The sequence below is a fragment of the Panthera uncia genome (genome assembly GCF_023721935.1).
Source record: "Panthera uncia isolate 11264 chromosome B3 unlocalized genomic scaffold, Puncia_PCG_1.0 HiC_scaffold_1, whole genome shotgun sequence".
In the NCBI taxonomy this organism is placed as follows: Eukaryota; Metazoa; Chordata; class Mammalia; order Carnivora; family Felidae; genus Panthera; species Panthera uncia.
Window position 1 is genome coordinate 11,031,301 of NW_026057582.1, and position 24,040 is coordinate 11,055,340.

The 24,040-nt window shown below is 42.2% G+C and overlaps 1 protein-coding gene across 1 annotated transcript in view; it reads right to left on the reverse strand.

Moving 5' to 3' along the window:
- Positions 1-3,661: 3,661 nt before the first annotated feature.
- Positions 3,662-24,040, reverse strand: part of GOLGA5 (golgin A5) — a 32,808-nt gene continuing 12,429 nt past the window's right edge. The window contains exons 5-13 of the mRNA XM_049612274.1: positions 23,580-23,703; positions 21,903-22,106; positions 18,220-18,390; positions 15,651-15,779; positions 13,084-13,182; positions 10,926-11,151; positions 7,757-7,862; positions 6,304-6,367; positions 3,662-4,168 (exon numbers count right to left, since the gene is read on the reverse strand). Coding sequence (XP_049468231.1) covers positions 4,088-4,168; positions 6,304-6,367; positions 7,757-7,862; positions 10,926-11,151; positions 13,084-13,182; positions 15,651-15,779; positions 18,220-18,390; positions 21,903-22,106; positions 23,580-23,703 — 1,204 coding nt within the window. The 3' untranslated portion in view covers positions 3,662-4,087. The remainder of the gene's footprint in view (positions 4,169-6,303; positions 6,368-7,756; positions 7,863-10,925; positions 11,152-13,083; positions 13,183-15,650; positions 15,780-18,219; positions 18,391-21,902; positions 22,107-23,579; positions 23,704-24,040) is intronic.

Here is a 24,040-nt window from a genome sequence, read left to right on the forward strand (position 1 = left end):
ACGTTTGTCCGCAGCTGTACTCTTGGATTTCATTTCAGTTTTGTTTGTTCTTGACTTGAACAAACATGAAGAGTTAACTGTGAATGTGGAGGATGAACAGTTATGGGGGAATGAACAAATTCATCAATCTGCTATTCCTTTTTTTTTAAATGTTTATTCATTCTTGAGAGAGACAGAGTGCAAGCAGGGAAGGGGCAGAGAGAGGGGAAGACACAGAATCGAAGCAGGCTCCAGGCTCTGAGCTGTCAGCACAGAGCCCAATGCGAGGCTCGAACTCACCAACCGGGAGATCCTGACCTGAGCCGAAGCGGGACACTTACCCGACTGAGCCACCCTGGCGCCCCCATCTGGTATTCTTTGTAACTACATAGGAAAATGTACTTCCTGCCTCGGGTTCAGCCTGCCGTCACCTCAACGAAATGAAATCTATACTATTCATCATTTGTATGTAGAGCAATGGTAGTCTGCGGATTTCTAAAATACAGATTTTTAAAGGTTTTCCCTGGTTAAAGACATTGGTGATTCAGGGTCGGAGGCGCTTACTAAGGAGAAACAAAAAGGGATTTCAAATTCCAAGTCCTTCCCTTGGACTACGGGTCCCTGCCACACCGGCCCTGCGGCTCTCCCTTCCCGAATTCTGCTCCAGCCACGCTGGCCTCCAGGGGCTCACCAAGCACACTCCCCGTTCTGGAGGCTTTGGCCTTGGGTAAGGCCCACCCACCCCTGCACTCGGAACCTGTGCCAGCCAGTGGTCACTTCTGCGGAGGATTCCCCCCGCCCCTCCCGCACTTCGTGGGACCTTCACATGGTTCTTCCCAGCATTTAACACCAAGTGTCACGTGAAGAATGTGTTGACAGCCTGCCTTCCCACTTAAATGTGACCCCACCCGGCTACTCCCAGTTCCTAGAAGGGACCAGCATGCCGGGCACTGAAACTGTGAATTACTTTGTAGCCTTATTATAGCTTAAAATACAACCTTCTGTGAATAAGGCTTCTGCACGTAAACACTCGACCCTCCAATGTTCTGACAAAAGAAAAAAATCTTACCTATTTTGGGGTGTCTGTGTCTGGAAAGCAGGTCACCCACTAGAAGTGTGATGTTCATGGGGCACCCGGGTGGCTCAGTCAGTTAAGCATCTTTTGGCTCGGGTCATGATCTTGCGGTTCGTTGAGTTCGAGCCCCACGTCGGGCTCTGTGCTGACAGCTCAGAGCCTGGAGCCTGTTTCGGATTCTGTGTCTCCCTCTCTCTCTGACCCTCCCCAGCTCATGCTCTGTCTCCCTCTCTCAAAATAAATAAAAACATTAAAAAAGAAAATTAAAAAATAAACAAATAAAAACAAGTGTGATGTTCATTTAGTCCGTATTCTTCTCATTCAGGGGTCAATGTCATCCAGGAGTCAATGGGAATACTAGTGTTCAGGATGACCTCGAAGACATTCTTCTCAGTAATTTCTTTCTTCTGACCAATCACAGCCCGAAGTGCCTGCCTTAGGCCATCGGTCCCTGACTATGCTCTTCGGCTTTTCCAGTTCTTTCCTTCTACTTCCACCTCCCAAGGTGCCCATGTGGGCCTTTTTCCAACACAGCTGGCCTCTTGCAACAGCTATCGGGAGCCCAAGGAGGCAAATTCGAGTAGTTGGGTTTTTGCCCCCACAGGGTGAGTTGGATGTAAGCCTTCTTAAACTAAGGCTGGACCGCCCAGCCTGACAGCCTCCCCCCTCCTCCACAGACCAGGCTGTTTAATACGTGTTAACAAAACCCCTGCTTTCCTTTGAAGGTTTTATTCTACAGAATAAACTTCAACAGAAGTGGTGGCTTTTGGTAAGCACAAAGTCTAGAGAAAGAGAAATATTCCTATAATAATAAAACAATCTTATTTTCCAATTGATGGCTGTAAATATAAAGCAATGCAAGCATTCTGATAATATATGTATATTTGCATGTATATAATGTATATATAATAACATACCCTATATATGTATTACACACACATAATGTCTTTAAATGAATATACTGGATTGAGAAGGAAAAAGATCGACTCTCATGCAATCATTATTTTTTTATTATTTTTTTAATGTTTCTTTATTTTGAGAGAGAGAGACAGAGCGTGAGCAGGGGAGGGGCAGAGAGAGAGACACACACAGAATCCGAAGCAGGCTCTAGGCTCTGAGCTGTCAGCACAGAGCCCGATGTGGGGCTTAACCCTATGAATCGCAAGACCATGACATGAGTCAAAGTCAGATGCTGAACTGAGCCATCCAGGTGCCCCTCATGCAATCCTTTGAGTCAAGAAGGTTTCATGCAATCTGAGCATAAATGAAAGGAAACACTGTTTAGAACTCCCCAGTTTGTTAGTGGCTAAGGATGGTGAAACTGAAACTCAAATTAAAAAGTAACCGCAGAAAAATAGTCTTGGAAACACTTTGTCAAACTATTTCCAAAGCCAAGAATGTACAAAGCCTTAAAAAAGATGTCAAGGCATCCCAACGAAAGCCAGGAAGACACGCAGAGACGGGAAGTCTGGCAATACACAATGATGAAGCATGTGCTGTTTTCCATTTTAAGTATATAACCTGGTTTTAATCATTTTCCAGAAAAATTTCCAAATTAGAAGAGAGGGAAAACCACCTTTAAAAGATATTAACAAGATTAAACCTTTACTTTATTCTGGTTGAGCTCAGACCTGACCTCACAGCTCACGCTCCGACAAGCTATTACATCCAGGTAAGAGCTATGACATAAAACCTACAGGTTTAATAATGTGTCTCCACCCCAGTATCTCATATCCACCTTTAGATGATGTGCCATTTCGGCCTTTTTCGTTCATGCTAATTTGAGAAAAAGCTCAAACACACATAAGATAACCTTTAAAGCTTCATTTTCTGATGAAAAATAAGAAACATATACATCTGCTAGGGTATTAATTTTGAAGAATTTATAGGTCAATTAAAGTCATAGTACAGATGTCATTAAGAATGGAAACTCTGCTCAGGTGTTTGGTTAAGCACCAGCAGACTGCTTTGGAAACATTCCTGATAGAACTGTACCCCTGCCCAAGATCTACATGAATTAATCACATGCGAAGAGAGACCACCAGTAACCAGGGGACAAAATAAGAATTCAGGCATGTGGGGGAAAAGGAGTGCCAAAAGAGACATTATATTGAACTTCAAGCAAAGAAAATATCTCTTTTCAAAGAATAACTCCATAATGTCTTTGCAGTGGAGTGTTTTAAAAATGCAAAGGTTGAAAAAACAGATTTGATTCCTAAACGCTACACGCAGGGGCTATGGACGTCCTGAGCTGACTGACCCAAGGTCCAGGCTAGAGGAAAGGAAAAGAGGACGGTGAACGAGTGCCCAAGAACCCGAGGGAGCTGGCACACTGGGACAGGAGGGAGTGGGGCGTCCCCGGAGAGGGGGCAAAGCACCAAGAATCAGTGACCGGTGACGTCACTGCTCATTTCTGCTTTTCTCACTAAAGCCTGTTCGGAAAGGTCCTATTTAATGGGGGGTAAGAAACTATTATTTTACAAAAGAAAAATGCACAGCAAATGTTATGTATCTATACAAAGCCTCAGACCAATCAGGCCTTTAACATGTAAGAAGCGAATCCATATTTGCAAAGCTAAATATATGAAAATATGAAAGCAGACTGAATTATCAAAAAGAAAACGTTTTATTTCTATCAGTAAATACAATTAGTTTCCCTGATTATAACCCATAATGCGTGTCACCTAAAATATAGGCTGGCCTGTACAGGGGTGAATGAGCCCAGCACATCTGTGTGCGTGCGTGTGCGCGCGCGCGCACACACACACACACACACACACACTGAATCTTGGATTTCAGAGAAAGCAGAGCTGAGCTTGTTACGTTACTGTCAGTTTCAGAAACTCTTACCATTTGAAAGAAATGGGGGGAGGACTTAGGCAGCAGAGCACTTGTATAATAAGTGAACGAGTTCAAAGCTTGTAGTGATGAGATGAACTTGCACCCCGTTCTCCGCAATTTTAGGCCACTGGTCCTTCTGCAGATCCCAAGTCTGAAAACAGACGACCAGTCACCAAAACAACTGGGTTCAGTTCATTTGCCATGCGGCTGGTCACGGTGCATTTCTGGTGTGTACGTCAACAGAACGATCATGACCCAGAGGTGAAGCAAAGCCTAAAGAAAAAGAAAACAGTTTCTAGATTAGCCAAGAGATCAATCTGCACCAAAGGCCTACTGTGTAGTGCACTGAGGGCAGGAAGCATGTCGTATTTGTGTCCGTATTCCTGGGGCTGGCACCGTGTGTGCAACATCACAGGCGCTTGGTACGTGTTTACTGGGTAGATGATGAAGAAACAAACGTGCAAGCAACTAAACTAGCTAAATGTAATGGACAGTAATAGTTGTGATGCCTGAAGAATTCTCAGTTGAGAGTTATCAATGTCCTTAACACACCCGTAATATGCACAGGTATACATAAATAACCAGTCGGGTGATTATAACGCAGAGTAGATGGCATAATGAAAACTGCAAGATATATATGAAGTTGGTTGGAAAGGCTTTATTTATTTTTTTAAAGTAGGCTTCAGGCCCAATGCGGGGCTTGAATTCACATCCCTGAGATCAAAAGTCTCACTCTACCAACTGAGCCACCCAAGTGCTCCCGGTTGGAAAGCCTTTCTGGAACAGAGTTACGGTTGGTGTTTTGAAAAGGGTGTAGCCATCATCTGGTGAAGGGGAGATGGGAAGACATTCCTGCAGGAATAACGTGTTGAGCTTCAGGAATTGATTTAGGGTCTAGCACAGGACCTACAGTGATGAATTCCCACTAGTTCCCTCGTGGCAGCACTAAGGTTACATGAGGCTCCCTTGCTACGTGCCTCGCCATTCTGTCGTGTGCCATCACACCTCGTGCTGACGGGGATGCCAGTGCTCTTCAGTCTCTGACACCAGGAATCGACTCAGTGTAGGCCTGTTCTAAGCCTCTGTGATGCCATCAATTTTTTTCTCTTGTTCGCTCCATCCCTCACTTAAAAACTTCTTTAGTTAGTTAGAGACAGAGACAGAGAGAGAGAGAGAGAACCAGCGGAGGAGGGGCAGAGGGACACAGAGAGAATCTCAAGCGGTTCCCACCACCAGCACAGAGCCTGACCTGAGCCTCAAGACCCTGAGATCATGAGCTGAGCTGAAATCGAGTCAGACACTTAACTGACTGAGCCACCCAGGTTCCACTCCTTAAAAACTTTTTATTTAAAGGAGTAACTCTTCCCTCTAGTGGATCACAGAGAAATTTCTTTACTAAGTAAGCTTGTTTTCTTTTTCAGGAAAACTGCTTGTCTTAATGACTCTTAGCCGCCCTCACTCAGAACAGTTAGAGGGCTTTTTAGGGTCACAAGACACATGAAACAGTATCCCAAACTATGGTGACCATTTTATTAGAGCTAAGAAATCTGAAAGAAATCAACCTTACAAGCCTTTCAGAAAATAAAGCAAAACACATGACAACAATCAAAGAAACGTTACATAAAATGAAATGGATTGTTTTGCATTGCATTTTTGTCATCAGAGGGGCTTAGAAATGGAGGTAACTATAAGGGGCACCTGGGTGGCTCAGTCGGTTGAACGTCTGACTTCTGCTCGGGTCATGATCTCACGGTTCTTGAGTTCAAGCCTGGCGTTGGGTTCTGTACTGACAGAGTGGAGCCTGGAGCCTGCTTCAGATTCCATGTCCCCCTCTCTCTCCGCCCCACCCCTGCTTGTGCTCTGTCTCTCTCTGTCTTTCAAAAATGAATAAACATAAAAACATTTTTTTTTTTTAAGAAATTGAGGTAACTATCAAACTTCACTACAGTTAATTTTATTGTAGGAAAAGCCTTTGAGCAATTTATATTTTTATTTATTTATTTTTTTTTTTTTTAATGTTTATTTATTTTTGAGACAGAGAGAGACAGAACATGAACGGGGGAGGGTCAGAGACAGGGAGACACAGAATCTGAAACAGGCTCCAGGCTCTTACCTGTCAGCACAGAGCCCGACGCGGGGCTCGAACTCACGGACCGCAAGATCATGACCCGAGCCAAAGTCGGCCGCCCAACTGACTGAGCCACCCAGGCGCCCCAAGCAATTTATATTTTAGATGTAATGAACTGTAAGTATACTTGCATACCTGAAGAAAAAAATCTTAATTTCCAAAAATGAGTTCTATTCTCTTTCAAAATTGATTGCTAGACTTTTGGTCAAAATGATCAGCAGCTGGAAAAAACTCATTAAAAATCAAGTGCAGCATTATTTTTTCAAATAGGTTTACTTACCATATATATAATTACAAAAACTCGTGCTATGGGGTATCTTCGGAGAAAAATTCCCAGGCGGATGCTGTGCAAATGGAGGGTGGGGACGAGAGGAGAGAGTTAACACTCAAAGCACATCTTCCTGTGGTAACAGCTAATGAGGCTTTTTAGGATTCCTCTCATTTAAACTATTTATATGGCCACCATAACAGAAAAACCATTTTATAGTAGATTGTTAAATGATTACTTGGAATAACCATAGAAACATCATAGTAAACAAATATTTGCTTTATTGATTGTGGCTTAACTGTTAAATATATAGCACAGTAGTTTCCCTTAAATCTCCAGCTACAACTACAGGAGGCAAGTTGGTCCCTCTCTAAATAATTTTTTTTCAGAGACCAAAGAAGTTACAAAAGATAAGCCAAGTGTCAACACGTGAATAGGGAAAGAGTCTGGTGGGTTAATACCTGCAAAGAGCTAATCTGGAAGCTTCTGCACAGACGCATGCGTCTAAAAGGCAAAGAACTACAGAAACTCAAGCAAACACTTAACTACAGTAAACGCAGGAGCAGCGTGACGTTAGACCTTGTTAGGCCTCTCTGAAACACTTTTTCCCCATCAAGATGGATACATATACAAGCACATACACCCTTCTTCTAGGCCTTTCTGTGTCTTTCACTGCCATCAGCATAACGCCTCGCATGTAGTTTCTCTAAAAATTATTATGTACATTGAATAAATGAGTAGCTGAAATAAATGAGCTTAACAGCCTGGAGATAACAACTATGGCATCTTTGGCCCGTGGCCTCAGCAACCTTAGCAAATCATCCTCTTGATTTTTAACACCATAGCTCTGACACAAAAAGGTAAGAAAAGATCGCTCTATTTCACAACAACTCATTACAATTGTGTTTAATTATAAACACTAAGAGGCAAAAGACTTTAGGGGGTTATTGAAACATGAACTTTAACAAGGCATACATAAACTGTTAAAACATTTTCTTTGTAGGGTGGATGTATGCTAGTATAAAGAAGTTATTAATATGTAATAACATGCATATAAATGATATATTACTTATGCAGTATATACAAATATACGTTAAAATGCGTACTGTTCACTCATATATAATAGCATCTTTTATTCTCATCACGCGATAAAACGAAATAAAGCATTCCAGTGGACGCATTTACATGAGACAGAAGTTTTCTCAATGGAATTTAATAAGAGTTTTTAATAGGGTTTATTATAAGAAGAGAGATGATCAGGGTTAATAATCTTCAATGAAATACAGGCCCTGGCAGAGCACATAAAGCAATTTCATGAGACTGAATGAACTATCATGAGAGGAAGTAGGGAAATGTCACTTTAAATATCAGCTCTGCCTGATGGGACTTACTGTGACTGAAGCCACCAGAAAATGGTACAAAAATAGCTGAAGATCCATCATTCGTCATTACTGTCCTTGCTTACCTAAACTGGTCAATTGAACTAGCAGCTTTTCGGACTTTTCCATACATTCCTGCCAGATTAGTTTCTGTATCATTAAAAAGAACAGGAACGTTTCGCAGCCGTGTGCCTGTTTAAACAAGAAAAGAATGAATTAAGGTACAAACGCCAAAATCAATGTCCTAACATTTATAGTTGAATATATATTGTATTAAAAACAGATCTCAAGGCTAACTTTCAAATAAGCATTACATCCAAAAAAGGCGAGTCCATAAAGAAAGGACATAAATTTGATTATATAAAATGCTTAAACTTCTATATCCACAAAAATAAAAATTAAAACCTAAAACAATTACTTCCCTATAAAACTAGCAAAAAAATTGAAGTTTACAAATACCATGTTGCTGAGAATCAGCATTAATGAGTAGGTTCTTCCTGTGCGGGCAAGAGAGAGGCCAGACACACCCTTTCTACAAAGCTGATGACTCCCGGCTCTGTATCTCCAGCCCAGACCACCAACTCCAGACCCATCCAATCGTCTTGTTTTGTTTCCATCTGGATATCTAACAGTTATCTCAGGCTTAGCATGCCCAAAACCATGATTCTGACGTCCTGCCCTCCCTGCCAACCTACTCACCCTGCTGTTTTCCCCATTTCAGTACACGAGAGCATCGTTCCATCAGCTCAGGCCAAAACTCCTTTCTTTCTCTCAAACTCCACAGCCGATCTGCCCACTCACCTTTAAAATAACCCTCCGAACCCCATTCAGGTGCTCACCACCACCATCTCTCACACACGTTAATACGATGGTTCCTCCCTGGTCCCCCACCTCCACTCTCAGTTCTCTACAGTCTATTCTGGATACAGCAGCCAGAGGCATCTCACTAAAACACAGTCAGAGGACTTATCCCCTCAGGGCCCTTCAATGGCTTCCGACTTCATTCAGGTCAAAACAGTCTCCTCCAAGTTATCGGAATTCCCCTTAGACTACTCCTCCCCCACTCAGTCTTCTCCAGCTGTACTGGCCTCCTTGCTGTTCCTGATAAGCCAGCACCACTCCTGCCTCAGGGCCTTTGCACCTGCTCTTCTCTGCCTGGAAACTCTTCCTGTAGAGCTCCTTCTAGTCTGTCTTACCTCCTTTGGGACTTCTTTTAATAAAGTGCCACCTTTCCAATGAGGTCTATTTAAATTGCAATCCCATTTCCACACCTGGCACCTTGTCTCTCCCTTCTCTGCTTGAGTTTCTTCTGTAGCACCTATCACCATCTCACATCATTTACTGTCTAGCTCCCCCCACAGCACCAGAATGTAAGATCCACAGGGCAGAGATTTGACCTCTTTTGTCAAACACTGTATCTCCAATGCCTAGAACAGTAGCTGGTACTGAGTAGGTGCTTAATAATTACTTGATTTTGGCAACAAAAATCAAAAGCCTTTAACTGTGTATACCTAGGACTCAGCAAACTCCATTTCTAATAGCTTATGTTAAGAAAAATAAAAGATATTTACAGAGAATAGTTTCCTCAGAACTGCTTATATTAGTGACAAAATTGGCAACCTAAATCTCCAACCATGAGGAATTTATTAAACAAATTATGCCATTTCCACAACGGATGTATATAAAGCAATAGACATAAACTACTGTAAGAAAATACATAATAAAAACTGATTTATATGAAAAAGTTAATAACCAATAAAACAGATACTACAAACATATATAGGAAAAAAGTCTGAAAGGAGATACTCCAAAATGTTATCTGAGAGTAAGATTACTGGGTGATTTAATTTCCTTTTTTTGATATTTTTAACAGTAACCATGCTATTAAAACACACACACACACACACACACACACACACACACACACACACACATAAACATACAACGTGTTATTTTTTAAAAACTTAAAAAAACTTTTAATAAAACCAAAGAACTGTGAGGTGTGCTGAATGACTACTTTGTAGACTTTATGAAGCTCTGAGATTAAAAACCTGATCTGTTGAAGTTATACTAAAGTCTTTAACATTCTTCTTAGTTATGTATTTTGGGAATCTACAGATTTCTTCATTAAAATTATAGAGCATGGATATACTTACATGACTAAGTATTAGCTTTAATATTCATAATTACAGATAAGATTAAATTTTTTTTAAGGTTTATTCATTTTTAAGAAAGAGACAGAGCACGAGTGGTTAAGGGGCAGAATTTAGAAAGAGAGACACAGAAACTGAAGCAGGCTCCAGTCTCTGAGCTGTCGGCACAGAGCCCGACGTGGGGCTAGAACTCATGAACCACAAGATTGTGACCTGAGCCGAAGTCAGATGCTTAACTGACTGAGCCACCCAGGCACCCCCAGATTAGATTATTAAACTAAATCTTTAAGTCTTCATGAAAGCCCCTCTCTGCCAAATTATCTGCCTTGTCATCAACATCTTGATGAATGTCCTACATATTTCAATATGATCATCGGTCTTTGGGCCTCCCTTCTCTAAGACCCAGACTAGCGAGGGATATATATAACCAGTCCATTGTCCTGTTTGCTAAGATCATGTCAAACAGATGGCTCAGGCCTCGCATCAGAAGAAAAGTGGGTGCTTTGCTGGATCAAGATTCTTTTCTTTCTTTTTTCAAAGTTTATTTATTTAAAAAATGTTTTTAATGTTTATTTTTGAGAGAGAGAGAGACAGAGCATGAGCAGGGGAGGGGCAGAGAGAGAGGGAGACACAGAATCTGAAGCAGGCACCAGGCTCCAGGCTCTGAGCTGTCAGCACAGAGCCTGATGTGGGGCTCGAACTCATGAACCGCGAGATCATGACCTGCGCTGAAGTTGGATGCTCAACCGACTGAGCCAGCCAGGTGCCCCTCAAAGTTCGTTTATTTTTGAGAGAGAGAATGTGCACATGCGTGAGTGTGTGTGCACACACAAGCAGGGAAGGGATAGAGAGAAAAGAAGAGAGAGAATTCCAAGCAGGTTCTGTCAGCACAGAGTCCGATGTGGGGCTTGATCCCATGAAATGTTGAGATCATGACCTGAGCTGAAACCAAGAGCGGGACACTTAACTGAGCCACCCACGCGCCCCGAAGCTTCTTTACAAATAAAAATGGTCTTTCTGTAACTTTTCAAAGTCATGTCTGAATTGGCAAGGTTGGAATTAAGGCAATGAAAAGCTCTTTCGAAATTCCTGTTTTTGTTACCTTCGCCATTGTCAACTCCAGACATATTAATGGAAGACCCGTTATTGCTACTTCCGCTGGCAGAGTTCACCTGCTGCTCAAGGCGCTCCAGCTGAAAGACCAGAGAGTTCTTCTCCGTGCTGAGACTCTCCAGCATGGTCTGCTTCTGGATGAGAGTCTCTGTTAGCTGATGGAGCCGGTTTTCTAACTCGGACTGACTGCTGTTGCTTAAAGTTTTATTAGTAAGCTGAAAGGCAAAGTGTTCACAAATTACATAAAACTAAAGTTATACAACATCGAATCCACATTCCCACAGGTAAAGTGTGGCATTAATCAACATCTCAAACCTCTGTGATCCTACTTTCACTGCTACAGAAGAGATTTTCAAACTGTATTAATGGGCCACAAAATCAACTTGGTGGGTCATAATCCACATTTTATGGGACAGAGTATACGGCACATAGTATGTGAGAGGACTGTTTTGTGAAACTTCTGTTTCAGTTTTGTCCTTCTAAGTACATGTGAACACTGGGAAACAACGTGTTCTTTGCTTCTTGCTGTGGCCTCGTGGTCAGAAATATTCGAAAGCACTTATCCACGATCCATGACAGTTTGAACTTCTCCACCTGGATTCAAAACCCCCCATAACTCAGCAGTTGTGGTACAGCGCAAAGACCACAGCCTGAGGTTTTCACCTCTGCTCTGCAATCCCGTGGCCAGTCCGACTTCGGACGACTCACTACACTGCTCTGTAGGCGGTGTGTAGGGGTACGATCGCTGATCACCGTTCTGATGGTGTAGTCACAGGTGTATCCCACTGAGCTTTTCGTTTGCATTCCCTTGATGACTGATGGTTTTGAGCACCAACTTATGTGCTTATGTGGCCGCTCATTTAAGGGTGGTTGTTTTGGGGCAAGATATTAAGATGCTGATTTCTTTTTAAAGTGTATATTAACTGACTTTCTTTTATGAGACAAAGGTTTTCCTCTGCTCCACTTAGATGAAAAATCTTTAAGAGATGTCCTCCTACAGTTAATTCTTAATTAAAATAGCCCAATTATCTTAGGCTTAGTAGGCACTCAATAAACATTTAATAAATATAGGAATCTCTATCTAAGGATTAAACCAATTGGTGGTTTCTGCTCCTCTCTTTTCTTTGACTTTCTGATAGCAAAGTCACGTTACCATTTAGGCACTTCACAAAGGCAGGTGAGGGAAGAATAGAACACTGAAATCAGTTAGCTGTTTCCAACTTTTTTTTTAAATTTTTAAAAATTATTTTCATGTTTATTTATTTTGAGAGAGAGAGAGAGAGCAAAGCAGGGGAGGGGCAGAGAGAGGGGGAGACACAGAATCTGAAGCGGCTCTGCACTGTCAGCGTGGAGCCTGATGCAGGCTCTATCTCACGAACCTTGAGTTCATGACCTGAGCCGAAATCGAGTCAGATGCTTAACTGACTGAGCCATCCAGGCGCTCCTATTTTCAACTCATAAAAATTAAAATATTCTAAAATATCTTAAGTTACGGACTACTATGAAGTCTGAGAACTTAAAAGCCAAAATTATTTGACTTTTTATGTTCAAACTAAGTCATTAACCAGCTAAATCTTTATATAAATTCTTTAAATGTTCAATGGGTTCATTGCTTATTAAGTCAATAAATATAAGGGAGAAAAGGATAATGTAGTTACAGGATAAGTGAATGCATGATTCTGTCACAGTTAATGATAAATATGGGTAAATCTAGGTGGTGGGCACATGTTATTTCCCATGTTTTACATTTTCAGGGTTGAACATAAGTCTTGGTGGCTTTATGAAAAAAATATCAATTGTTAATAAGAAGATTTATCATTGGATTTTTCTCAGGAAAGAAACCATAATTATGAAACTGGCAACTGGCACAACCATCACTGAAGTTAGAAGATATGAAATTTGAGGTAAATCACATGTCCTCGGATGGCTTTGGCTACAAGACACTTGTAGGAGAAGCCACAGAACACAGCAAATGCAGCCTCAAATGGCATTAGAGGAATTTCTGTATCAGACTGAAAGTAACACCTCACTACTGCAACAGCAGAACTCAGGTGAAAATATGGGAAAAGAAGGTCATTCTGTAGCCTCTACAAAAAAATTAGCTTTGCAATGGTATCTCTTCCCAAGTTGTGAGCACTCATTCATACCTGATTCCTAAGTTTTTGAATTTCTTCTTCCCGATCCTTAATCCTGCTTTGCAATGTGTTCTTTGTTCGATACAGATCTTCTTCTATGTAGTGGAATTCCTACAAAGTGAGACATGAATAAACAGAAGCTCTATCAGTGTCCCCCATTTCATCCCCAGTACCTAAAACAGTGCCTGACACACAGGAGGCCCTCAGCCAACATGCGCTGTGTCTATCCTGAATGAACAAATGAACAGACTTGGACGGGTCTGATGAACGGTACTCCACCGTGCTGTATCAATTCGTACATGATGAATAACCAAGCACGATTCTGTAAGTGATCGTGTGTCTTCATTCTTCTTGGGTAGATGTGTAGGAAGAGATCTGCTTGATCACGTAAGTGTTGTCTAACTTAGAGGAGCAAAACCTGCCAAATTATCTTGTGAATGGTTTTCAAAACACCTGCACCAGTCTGGATTCCCACGCAATATGACAGAGTTCTAGTTCTTCCACATCCTTCCCAACATTTGGTACCGTTAGTTTTGGTAAGTGTAGCTATTCTATGGGTACGTACTGGTATCTCAGTGTGGTTTCTATTTGCATTTCTCTACTGATTAATGATGCTGAGCAGCTCTTCATGGACTTATTTGGACCAGGCAATATTGTGCACCTGTTTTGCTCTATCATCGCTAAAAGGGAAAAAAAGAAATACCTCCAGGGGCACCTGGGTGGCTCGGTCGGCTAAGCATCCAACTTGGGCCCAGGTCATGATCTCACAGTTTGTGGGTTCGAGCCTCACGTCGGGCTCTGGGCTGACACCTCACAGCCTAGAGCCTGCTTCCGATTCTCTGTCTCCCCCTCTCTCTGCCCCTCCCCTGCTCACACTCTGTCTCTCTCAAAAATAAATAAATTTAAGGAAAAAAAATTAAAAGAAATACCTCCAGATTCATTAACAACTGCATGAATGTGCTGGTTTGTATGATGCATATGGTGAGTTGGTGTCAGTTGCAATTTAAGACAAAGCACGTGCCAGGGAAGACAGAGTAATGAACTAAAAACCTTCTAAAGCATGATGCTTAACTGTGCAGACGAAATAAAGGGAGCTGTATGAAGAAGTAAACGTGAGACAGGATCAAGCTGCTAGACTACGTTAAAACATTTAGTTCAGCCTGCTCATTTTACTGATTAAAAAAAACTGAGATAAGTGAGAATAAAGAAAATGAGGCAGTAATTAGGGTAGGAGAATCTCAATTTACAAGAAGGTCTGATTTCTTTTAAACTCCTGGGCCAGCAAAAATTTAAGGCTGAAATTACTTAAATTAATAAGGAGCACCATAGGACTATTTAATCCCAAGATCAAGCACTTACATCCAGAACATCTCATGACTAAATAAACAGCCTAGAGCTACATTCAGCTGCACTTGCCTCTACTTAATTATATCATTTTAAAGACAGGCACTGGCAGTGGATGCGGTAAAACCATCTGCCATAATAAAATGAAAATTATCTAACCATCAAGGCCATCAAATTTTTGCCTTTCACTATATAATAATAGCCCCTTGAATAAATTAAAATGCAATTTCTGAAAGGGTGGCCAATTTGATAACTAAATTATCTAAGACGGACTATGATGTATCTGCAGGCTGCTACTTGGTGAATTTTTTTCCTTCCTTACTACTCGGGAAACAGCTCCAAGTGGTACGTTCATAATAAAAACAAATATTTCTCTGAGACTAGAACAAGTTTCAGAAATGATAAATCCTAATAAAAAAGATCTAAGAATATAAATGCACAAGGCTGGAAATGTTATAAGCGATGCACTGACAATTCTAAGAATAGTTTTCTGTAAAGTAAACACAGACTTTATTGTAAGAATAAAATAATGTGTACTATGTGCTTACAACAATGTCATTATTCAGCAAATTACAGATGTTATTAACATTAGATACAGCATCTTGTTCTGAAAATGTGGCTGTAAGCATGTTTAACTGTTTTAATAATGAAACTATTACGTAAGTCTATTAAATTAAAATAATTTGGCTTGGGGAGCAAACAACTGCCGAGTAAACAAAGAAATACAATTATAAACATGACTTATAAGAACACTGTATAAATATTTCTTCTCAAACAGAAAGAATAGCTTAATATGGCAATAATGTATTTTGCATTTCTAGTAAATAATATTACTGTTGTTCCTAGAAAGTACAAATGTAATAAAACGTGAGAATCAACTGATGTTTTTTAAGCTTTCTGTACATACACACTGTGACGAGGAGACATACCGAAATACAGACGAGGTAGTAGAAAGAACTCTGGGATGGGAATTCTGGGTTCTATTCTATTCTCTAGTTAGCTGTGTGCTAAGAGGCAAGTCCCATGACCGTGTTGTGGTTCTATTTTTCATCTGTCAAATAAACAGTGAAGGGGTGGGTAGTGACAAGGCAGGAGGGACCTAGAAGGTCGCATTTACCATCACCACTCCAAACCCATCCTACAAGAATGTCAGTGAGGTCCTTTCCTAGACGAGTAGCCTCACGGGACCTCCAGCAAAGCGCCTTCCTTGGTAATCTCCCATCTAAAATCTTTACCTGCTTCTGTCGCTCCAATTCTGCCTCCAGCTCTTGTTTAGATGCTTTTTGTCCAGCTATTTGGTCCTGCAGATCTCGTAACTGTTCTCTTGCTGATTCTGCTTCACTAACCTGCTGAGCCTCCATATCCTAAAACGATGAGCCTTATATGTGAAAGCAATAATTAACCGTTCGTTTCAACATTTATTGAGTTATCACTGTGCACCATGCCCTGGGCTCAGTGGGCACTAGAGGGATACAGATGAGAGGACATGGTCTCAGCCCAAAAGGAGTAGATAAACGGACACTTCACTGTATAATGTGGCAAATGGTGAGAGACACGAAGAGGTTACCATAGCTGCCGCAGCACATGAACCATGTGATTTAATGAGCATGCGTAAACAGTGGCTCCCTGGGAGACCTACAGCTCTAATCAAAAGCTAACAATTTCAAAAGGAACAGAAACATAACATCAAAAAGGACTTTGCTGCACTGGTCCCGTGGGAATGCAGGTTATAGTTAGTTTTTGCATGTGTGCTAAGTACTCAACAGAAACCTAGAAATAACTGTTCTCTCTTACCCTCAGGTTAGTCTATTATTTCATTTTTTTTTAGCTTTATTACCGTTATCTGTTTTTATATCTTTCTATATTTCTCACTCCTTCACTTAGCATCATTATTCTCACTTCTTCAAACTCAAAAACCACCTTCTAGATTTCCTATCAAATTTGCTGGTGGCAAAGAACAGAACTCTAGGTTTCTCTATTTCCCCTGTATGGGTTAAGCATGCGTCCATTCACACAGGCCCACAAGAGATGAAAATCAGCATCTCAATCTGCTTTTGGTCTTTTGGTACACTCTGTCTTGAACTCCTCTCCACAACTCCGCACTTCACATACTGTTTGGGAGAACGGGCAGATTAATGATACTTCCAGATAATAACAGATATTCCCAGATAACACAACTTTGTGGATTTAGAGGAAAACAGCAATAAGTACAATTATTTTTCCCTACCCCTGAGTTTTCGGGGTGAGTAGTAGGTGAATTAATCTTGCCATCAATTTGACTTAATCAAATGAATTCTTGAGCCGCAGGTGGGATGGGCAGTGGTTAAGAACGTGTTCTGGAATCGGACAGACTAAGGTTCTAACCCCAACTCTGCTACTTTAGTAGTCACAGGGAAGCTACTCTCCTTCTCTATGACTAGATTTCTTCAAAGTATAGAGACAGAACGCACCATACCTCCCTTCCAGGTTTATGGTAAGGAACAAATGGAGGGATGTACGCTCAGAGCTCAGCGCGATGCTTGGCACAGAAGTGCTGAGTGAAGGATAGCTATTGTAGGCCAGTTACAATTCTCTCATTCTCATGGATATACTTTAATCCTTACTATACATTTCATCAACTTCTTGAGAATAGTCAACGTCATCAGTGATGCTGGGGTAAGGATGAGATATTAAATACAACAAGTCCTATTTTTCATAATCTCATCCAAAATACATGTATAAATAAGACAAGATGTGAAGAGGATTAGCATCTACTCCATTTCTAAATTCATGGGACTGAATTTTTGGAATTCAAAATTACACGAAAAAAAAGTCCTACTTTACAGACTATGAGGACAACAGTCTTTATCAGCTCTTCTACTCGGCCAATATGAAAAAATCCAGAAGTAACATCAACTAACAGTTGCTGAGGGCCTAATCCATGTTGGGAACAATGCTAGGCCCTTTTACACACATCCCTTATCCTCAAGAGCAGCTCTGTTTGCCTTCAGTTTACAGATGAGAAAACTCAGGCTCGGTGAGACCAAGTGTTTGGCACGGGTAACACATCTGCTAAGTCTAATATCCAAGCCCGCACGCCAGACAAGAAACCCTACCCTTGTGACTTCCACACTTTCCTTTGTAGGTCATGCACATCTCACAAACCAATCACTTGCTGAGTTCGCGCACGGATGAGTATTCTTTGCAAAATGTTTTTTTTTTTTCTTTTTTCTTTTAAAGAAGGCTTGTTAGCCAGCACTTTATGTTCTCTCGTTCTCAGAGACTCCGCCTAGGATATTTACATCAAAGACTCCATGTTGAATCTAAATGAAAGGCCCGTTTACTTGTGGATTAAAAACAGCAATTCACATAAGCCATAAATTATTAAGATTATGCCTGTAACTCTAACGAAGAGACCATCCTGTGTCCATTCCAGTATCAGAAAACATCCCAGTTTTATTGACAAACCCAAATCTCATGTGTGTTTTAACCACTAGATTGTAAATTCCATAAATACGAAGGTTCTGTGTGGTTCCTTGCTGTTACTCTGAGCCTACAGGATGCCCAGCACACGGGGGACGCAGGGTGAGAATTTGTTTAACGAACGAATCTAGTTACCTATGTTTGTTATTCCCAGAACTTCACAGTCAGTGGACAAGAAACCTATCGCTTTAGATTCACTTCTACATGGCGACTGCTGGTCCCACACAAGTTCCACTCTCTGTCTCCCTCTGTCTTCCCCCAAACCACAGACGCCCCCTCTTCTCACCTGCCGACAGCTGGGGTGGGTGGTTGTCTGTGCAGCCGACCAGCAGTGAATCTTACCTGTAGTTCGGACCTCAGCTGATGGATGTGGCCCATCAGCTTCTGTATCTCCTCCTTTTGCAGCTCCTTTTCATGGCGAAGTTCTTCCAGCTCCACACTGTGCACAGTACTGCTATCGAGGCCTTCAAAGCCAGAGCCTTCCTTCAAGCTGTTAATCAATTTTTCTTTAGACTATTACAAAAAAAAGGAACCTCTTTAAGCAAAACTGAGGTCAGCTTGTATACTGAACACCATCAATCTTGCACTACCTAAGCCACTGTGGAAACAGCCCAATTACATTCTCCGCCAAAGAAAGTCCACATTGGGATGAAAATGCACTAGAGCCTTGCCGCAGACCGTCCTTGGGTTTTGGTCCCCAGGCCCATGTTATTGTTGAGAACTTGTTATTAACAAGATTCTTCTCATATGTTCTTCTCCTCCTTCCTCATGCTTTTTTCCTCCATCACATGCTACTCAACAAATATTTACGGAACGCCTACAGAGGGTTTGGCACTGTGCTAAGTGTCTGTGTCACGAAGATGTCCCCATTGGGATGGTACCCTCAGCCTTATAAACCAGAAGGGACGTTACAAGTATCCAGTAAAAGGCAATAAGCAAGTTGAGAGAGGCATCTGCCAAGACTACCCGCAGAGTTCCAAGAAGGAAAAACCACTTCTGGGGAAGAGAAGGCTCCACCGGAAAGGAGCAGTTATGCTGATCCTGAAAAATGGCTAGGATTTGGACAGGTATAGAGAAGACAGGGCAAAGCATAAAAATGCAACAGCATCAGGGTGAACAAGGGTATACAAGAAACAGCATCAGGGTATTGAGAGATGTGCTGAGGTACTATGTTAGGCCCAATCTGTGGGGGCTTCAGATGCCAGGCTAAAATGTTTGATTTTTATTTGGCGGGCCAAAACAAATGATCAAAAAGTAGACCGGGAAGTGAGATGACCAGAGCTGTATTTTAGGAGGGTTAATCTGGCAGGGGTATAAAGTAGGCATTCACAGACTACGGCTGACGAGCCAGATCTGGCCTGTGGCCTATCGGTGGACAGCCCATAAGCTAAGGAGGGTTTCTACACGGTTATAGGATCATAAAAAAATAAAGAGTATGTGATGGTGACCACAGAGAGCCTGCGAAGCCTGCAATATGTACTATCTGGCCCTTTACAGAAAAGGTTTACGAACCCCTGGTAGAAAAGAGGAGTTGGAAAAAGCGATTTAATGTGGGAAGACTTGTTTAAAAAGTGCTATTGTTCTAGGCCAGCAGTAATGACCATCAGCTCTTTCACCTTCGATAGAAATATTTGAAAGGCACTCTCCTCCATCAAAAATAGTCTTTTCTTTTTATGTGGTAGAACTCTGGGCGACTTCTTCAAACTTCTCTGTATTTTTTCTAATTTTCTATAATAAACATAATTCTCCGTCTCTCTCTGGGCTAAGGCCCAGACCTCTGTGCTGAGCTCCAGGCCTGTATTTCTGATCGCCTTCCTAAAACTTTCACCCCAATGTCACATCAGTTTTGCAAACTCGTCATCGCCTGTCCTACCCTCCAGTGCTAGCCTACCGGCTTCCCTGTTTCTCTGCCACACGGCAGGGGAGTATCTCTTGTGCACTCAAACCAGAAAACCGGAGTCCTCCTTCCTTGCACTTCTATTCCCCCTCTCCTCCAGTTAAATCTCTCCATCTCGCACACCCCACCTCCTCCAAGTCTGTCCCGTCTGCCACCCTCACTACCACAAATTAGACCAGTCCTCACTATTCCTCACCATCCATTCTGATACCCTCCTCTTTACCGTCTCCATCTCGCCATCCCGTCCTCACCCCTCAACATCCGTGGCAATTCACTGAGCACCTCCTAAGAGCCGGGTCCCGTGCCAACTCTCCCCTCGCATCCTCATCACGGCCAGTCCTTCCGCTCCTTCTCTTTCTCGCCTCTTCATCCCTAACCGTCATGGTCAAAGGAACTAGCTGCCGTCCACCACATATGCCATGCCATGCTCCCTCAGGCCCCCTTTGCAAGGGCACAGGCTGTCCTATCAGAAATCTCCTCCCCACAAGTCTTCCTACTCCTCCTCCAATTCCTCTTTATACGGCATCTCCAGTTGCCCCTGACTCCCCCCGGCAGATTTTAAGGGCTTAATGCATCGATAACTTCATCCCACCAATTACCTCAGGTTTTTTTTTGTTGTTTTTTTTTTTACTAACTTAACTGCTCTTTTCAGAAAGAAGACATACCCTCAGCACCTACCATAATGCCTCGTGAATAGTTAAGTACTCAATAAGGACCCTTTTAAATGAATTAGAGTGACACAGCAAAAATAATTGGAATGGTTTGGAGGAGACAGACATGCTGTCTCATGAAAGAGGAATCAAAAAGGTGCTCATACCCAACAGGAGGCAGGAGCTAAAGGAAAAAGGTGGAGTCAAAATGTCATTGTGGTTCACGCTCTATTGCCTGGGAGAAGGCATGATATTTACCGAAATAAGAGAATGAATAAGAGAATGAATAAGCTGGTTTGGGGGATGGGACACCCCATGTAGAGAAACACGGCAGGTACTTAGAAACAGGTCAGGAAGTTAGGCTTGGAGACAAGCTGAAGTCACATCAAGGTGGCAGAAACAGGCAGAGTGGATATATACATGATAACGCGAAGAAAGGAGTTAGAGAGGGCTTAGGATGGAATTTGGGAGGACTCTCCTCTTTGGAGACTGGGAAGAGGGCCCAACAGAGACAGAAAGAGCAGTGAGAGAGGATAGAGAGAGAGAAGGCAGTGCGAGTGGCACCAGAAGGCAGGAGTTTCAAGAAGGGAAGGGGGCTAACAGTGTCCAATACTCCACCAAAATCAAAGTGGGTGGAAACTAAGAAAGGAAGAAAGTACATATTCAGGTCATTAAAGGCCTCTGGGAAGACAATTCAGAAATGTAGCAGGGACAGAAATTACACGAAGGAGTTAAAGTTACCAGGTCTAAAATAGAGACAGCATATTTACAAAAATTCTGGTAAGTCTGACATTGAGAGAAAGGACAAGGAAATGGATCGAAGTGGTCAAAAAAGCCAAAAGTATGGTTTTTTTCCTTAGGCAGGAGTTCGAAGACCTTGTCTGTTCTTCCGCTAAGCGACCATGTGCTCTTGAGTATGCTGAGCCAGAAGAAGGCAGCAGAGAGGGGAAAAACAGGGAGAGGACAGACTCAGGAGGAGGAGCTTAAATGAGGTGGAGCGGGAACCAACGCACAGGCTGAAAATGCCTCCTGACGAGAGCAGACGTTTCCCTCCGATAGGAGGCAAAGGAAGGAGAAGCTGAAGACTACATTAGCTGGAGACTGACACAGTGTTTTTCAGCGGAGTGGAAGGGAAGGTCGGCTGAGACACCAGGCGGGGGAAGCCGCCTGAAAAACCTGACGGAGGATCAGCAAGGAAGAAGGAAGTGACTGCTTAACAACGATCATCGATATAGCCGTGGTTAAGATGACAGGTGGCGGGCCTGGCCTGGGCAGTGGCAGAATGAATTTTAAGCAAAAAGAAAGAAAGGTGGTTGGAACAAGGGCCACTTTAGCCTTTTACAAAACCTCTGAGTAAGGCACCTGACGTGAGCCAACCCAGCCAAACACGAACAAATCCTCTCACAGATCAACGTGGAGTCAAAGAGTGTCTCCCAACTGGCGAATCCCAACATCCGCAGTGTACATCTCAAGCTTACTTGGAGTATTCTAGTAGCTTTTTGCTTGTAGTCGATGAGTTCCTGCTTAGAGGACTCCAAGTTGGACTTAAACACTTTGACTTGTTGCTGCAGCTCGTCAACTCTCTTCTTCTCGTCCGAGTATTTTCGTTCGGCCAGAGTAACCGCTTCTGCCAAATTCTGCCGTTCCGCTTCCATGTCATTAAGGCGTGCAGCAAACTCGTTCTGTGACAAATTTTTGTATCTGCTTACATCATTTCCTTTGAGATATATTTTACAACCACCTAATCAGATATCTTACGGGATTTTTTTTTTAGCTCAGTCCAACAACCTAACAGGGAAGTTTAAAAACAAAACAAAACAAAACATACCACCTCATTTGTTAAGAACTAAAGAATAGAGAATTTAAGGTTGCTGGCTCCCAAACATGGCAATGCATCAGAATCAATTAGGGAGTTTTAAAAAAAATGCAGCCACCGAAGGCCTTCCCCAGGCTTACTGAATTGGCACTTCTAAGACTAGGCTTGGAAATCTGTTTTGTTTTTAATGTTTTTATTTATTTTTGAGACAGAGAGAGACAGAGCATGAGCAGGGGAGGGGCAGAGAGAGAGAGAGGGAGACAGAATCTGAAGCAGGCTCCAGGCTCCGGGCTGTCAGCACAGAGCCTGACGTGGGGCTGGAACCCACAAACCTTGAGATCATGACCCGAGTTGAAGTTGGACACTTAATCAACTGAGCCACCTAAGCGCCCCTAAGCATCTGACTCTTGATCTCAGCTCAGGTCTTGAACTCAGCCCTGCGCTGGGCTCCACACTGGGCATGAAGCCTACTTAAAAAAAATTTTTTAGGGGCGCCTGGGTGGCTCGGTCGGTTAAGCGTCCCAACTGCAGCTCAGGTCATGATCTCGCGGCTCATGAGTTTGAGTCCCGTGTCAGGCTCTGTGCTGACAGCTCAGAGCCTGGAGCCTGCTTTGGATTCAGCATCTCCCTCTCTCTCTGCCCCTCCCCTGCTTGCACTCTCTCTCTTTCAAAATAAATAAACATTAAATTTTAAAAAAAATTTTTAAGAAAAGGTTTTTTTAAAGAGTAGAAGTATATATTAGGTACATCTCTCTAGAAATAAATGAAATCAGATAAAATGGAATCAGAAAAAGCTTAAATAAAAACATAAACAAGATGCCCCACATCAGCAACATTTTTGTTTTATTCAAAAGCTTCTCAGCACCATCTAGTTGTAAGAAAGAAGCCCCAAATCAGCTTTTAATCAAATAATGGTAATGTTGGTTGCACAACAAAATTAAGTGAAAATGTCTGTCTCTAATGAACATTAACTATTTTAATTGTATTTCCTTTTTTAAGGGGTGCTGAGGGGCTGCTCCCCTTTTATTATCTGACAGAGCTTTCTTTCAAGAGAGCGTAACACCCCTCCCCTCTGGGACCCTTGTCCGACCTGTGCGTCGTCCCTTCAAGTACCCTCTCAGAAGAAGAGCCCCCACGTCCCCCTGCCGATGCCTTGTCAATCATAAAGGATACTGAACTTCATTTTAAATGTATTTCAATACGTAGGATTAAATTTAGCGAGGATCAAGCTAAATTTCCAAATACTTGGATTTTGTCACAGAAAGAGAATTTTCTGAAACGCACTGCAGAGTCTTATTTGGGAGAAAATGTGTTAGGAAAGTCATGCCTCCTCTCGAACCTGCATCTGTTTACAGCTCTCCTGCTCTCTCTTCCGGGCGGCGTCCGCTTCATGCAGTCTCTCCTGAAGGGTTTGCAGAGCTTGGTTCTGCAGGCTACTACCTTCGCTGTGATCCTGCATTATTCTAAAAGACAAGACATCACTCGAAGAGGCTCGTTTCCACAGTGTACAAGTGGTCAGGCAGAATAATTTTTAGAGCATTGGCTTATAAGCACAAAAAAGATGGCTTGACTAAAATATTCTTAAAGAAACCTTTCTGCCTTTTAATGGAACGTAACCTATATTTTTAGGCATCCAAATATAAGCACACAGCACATATCATCATATGTCAAAAGATTAATGACCCGACGTTCTTCAAATATTTTTAAATGCAGACTCTGCTAACAATGCATCTCAAGATTCAACTAGTAAATCGACTTTTAATCACACACATTTCACATTAAAAAAAACATAAATTTCCC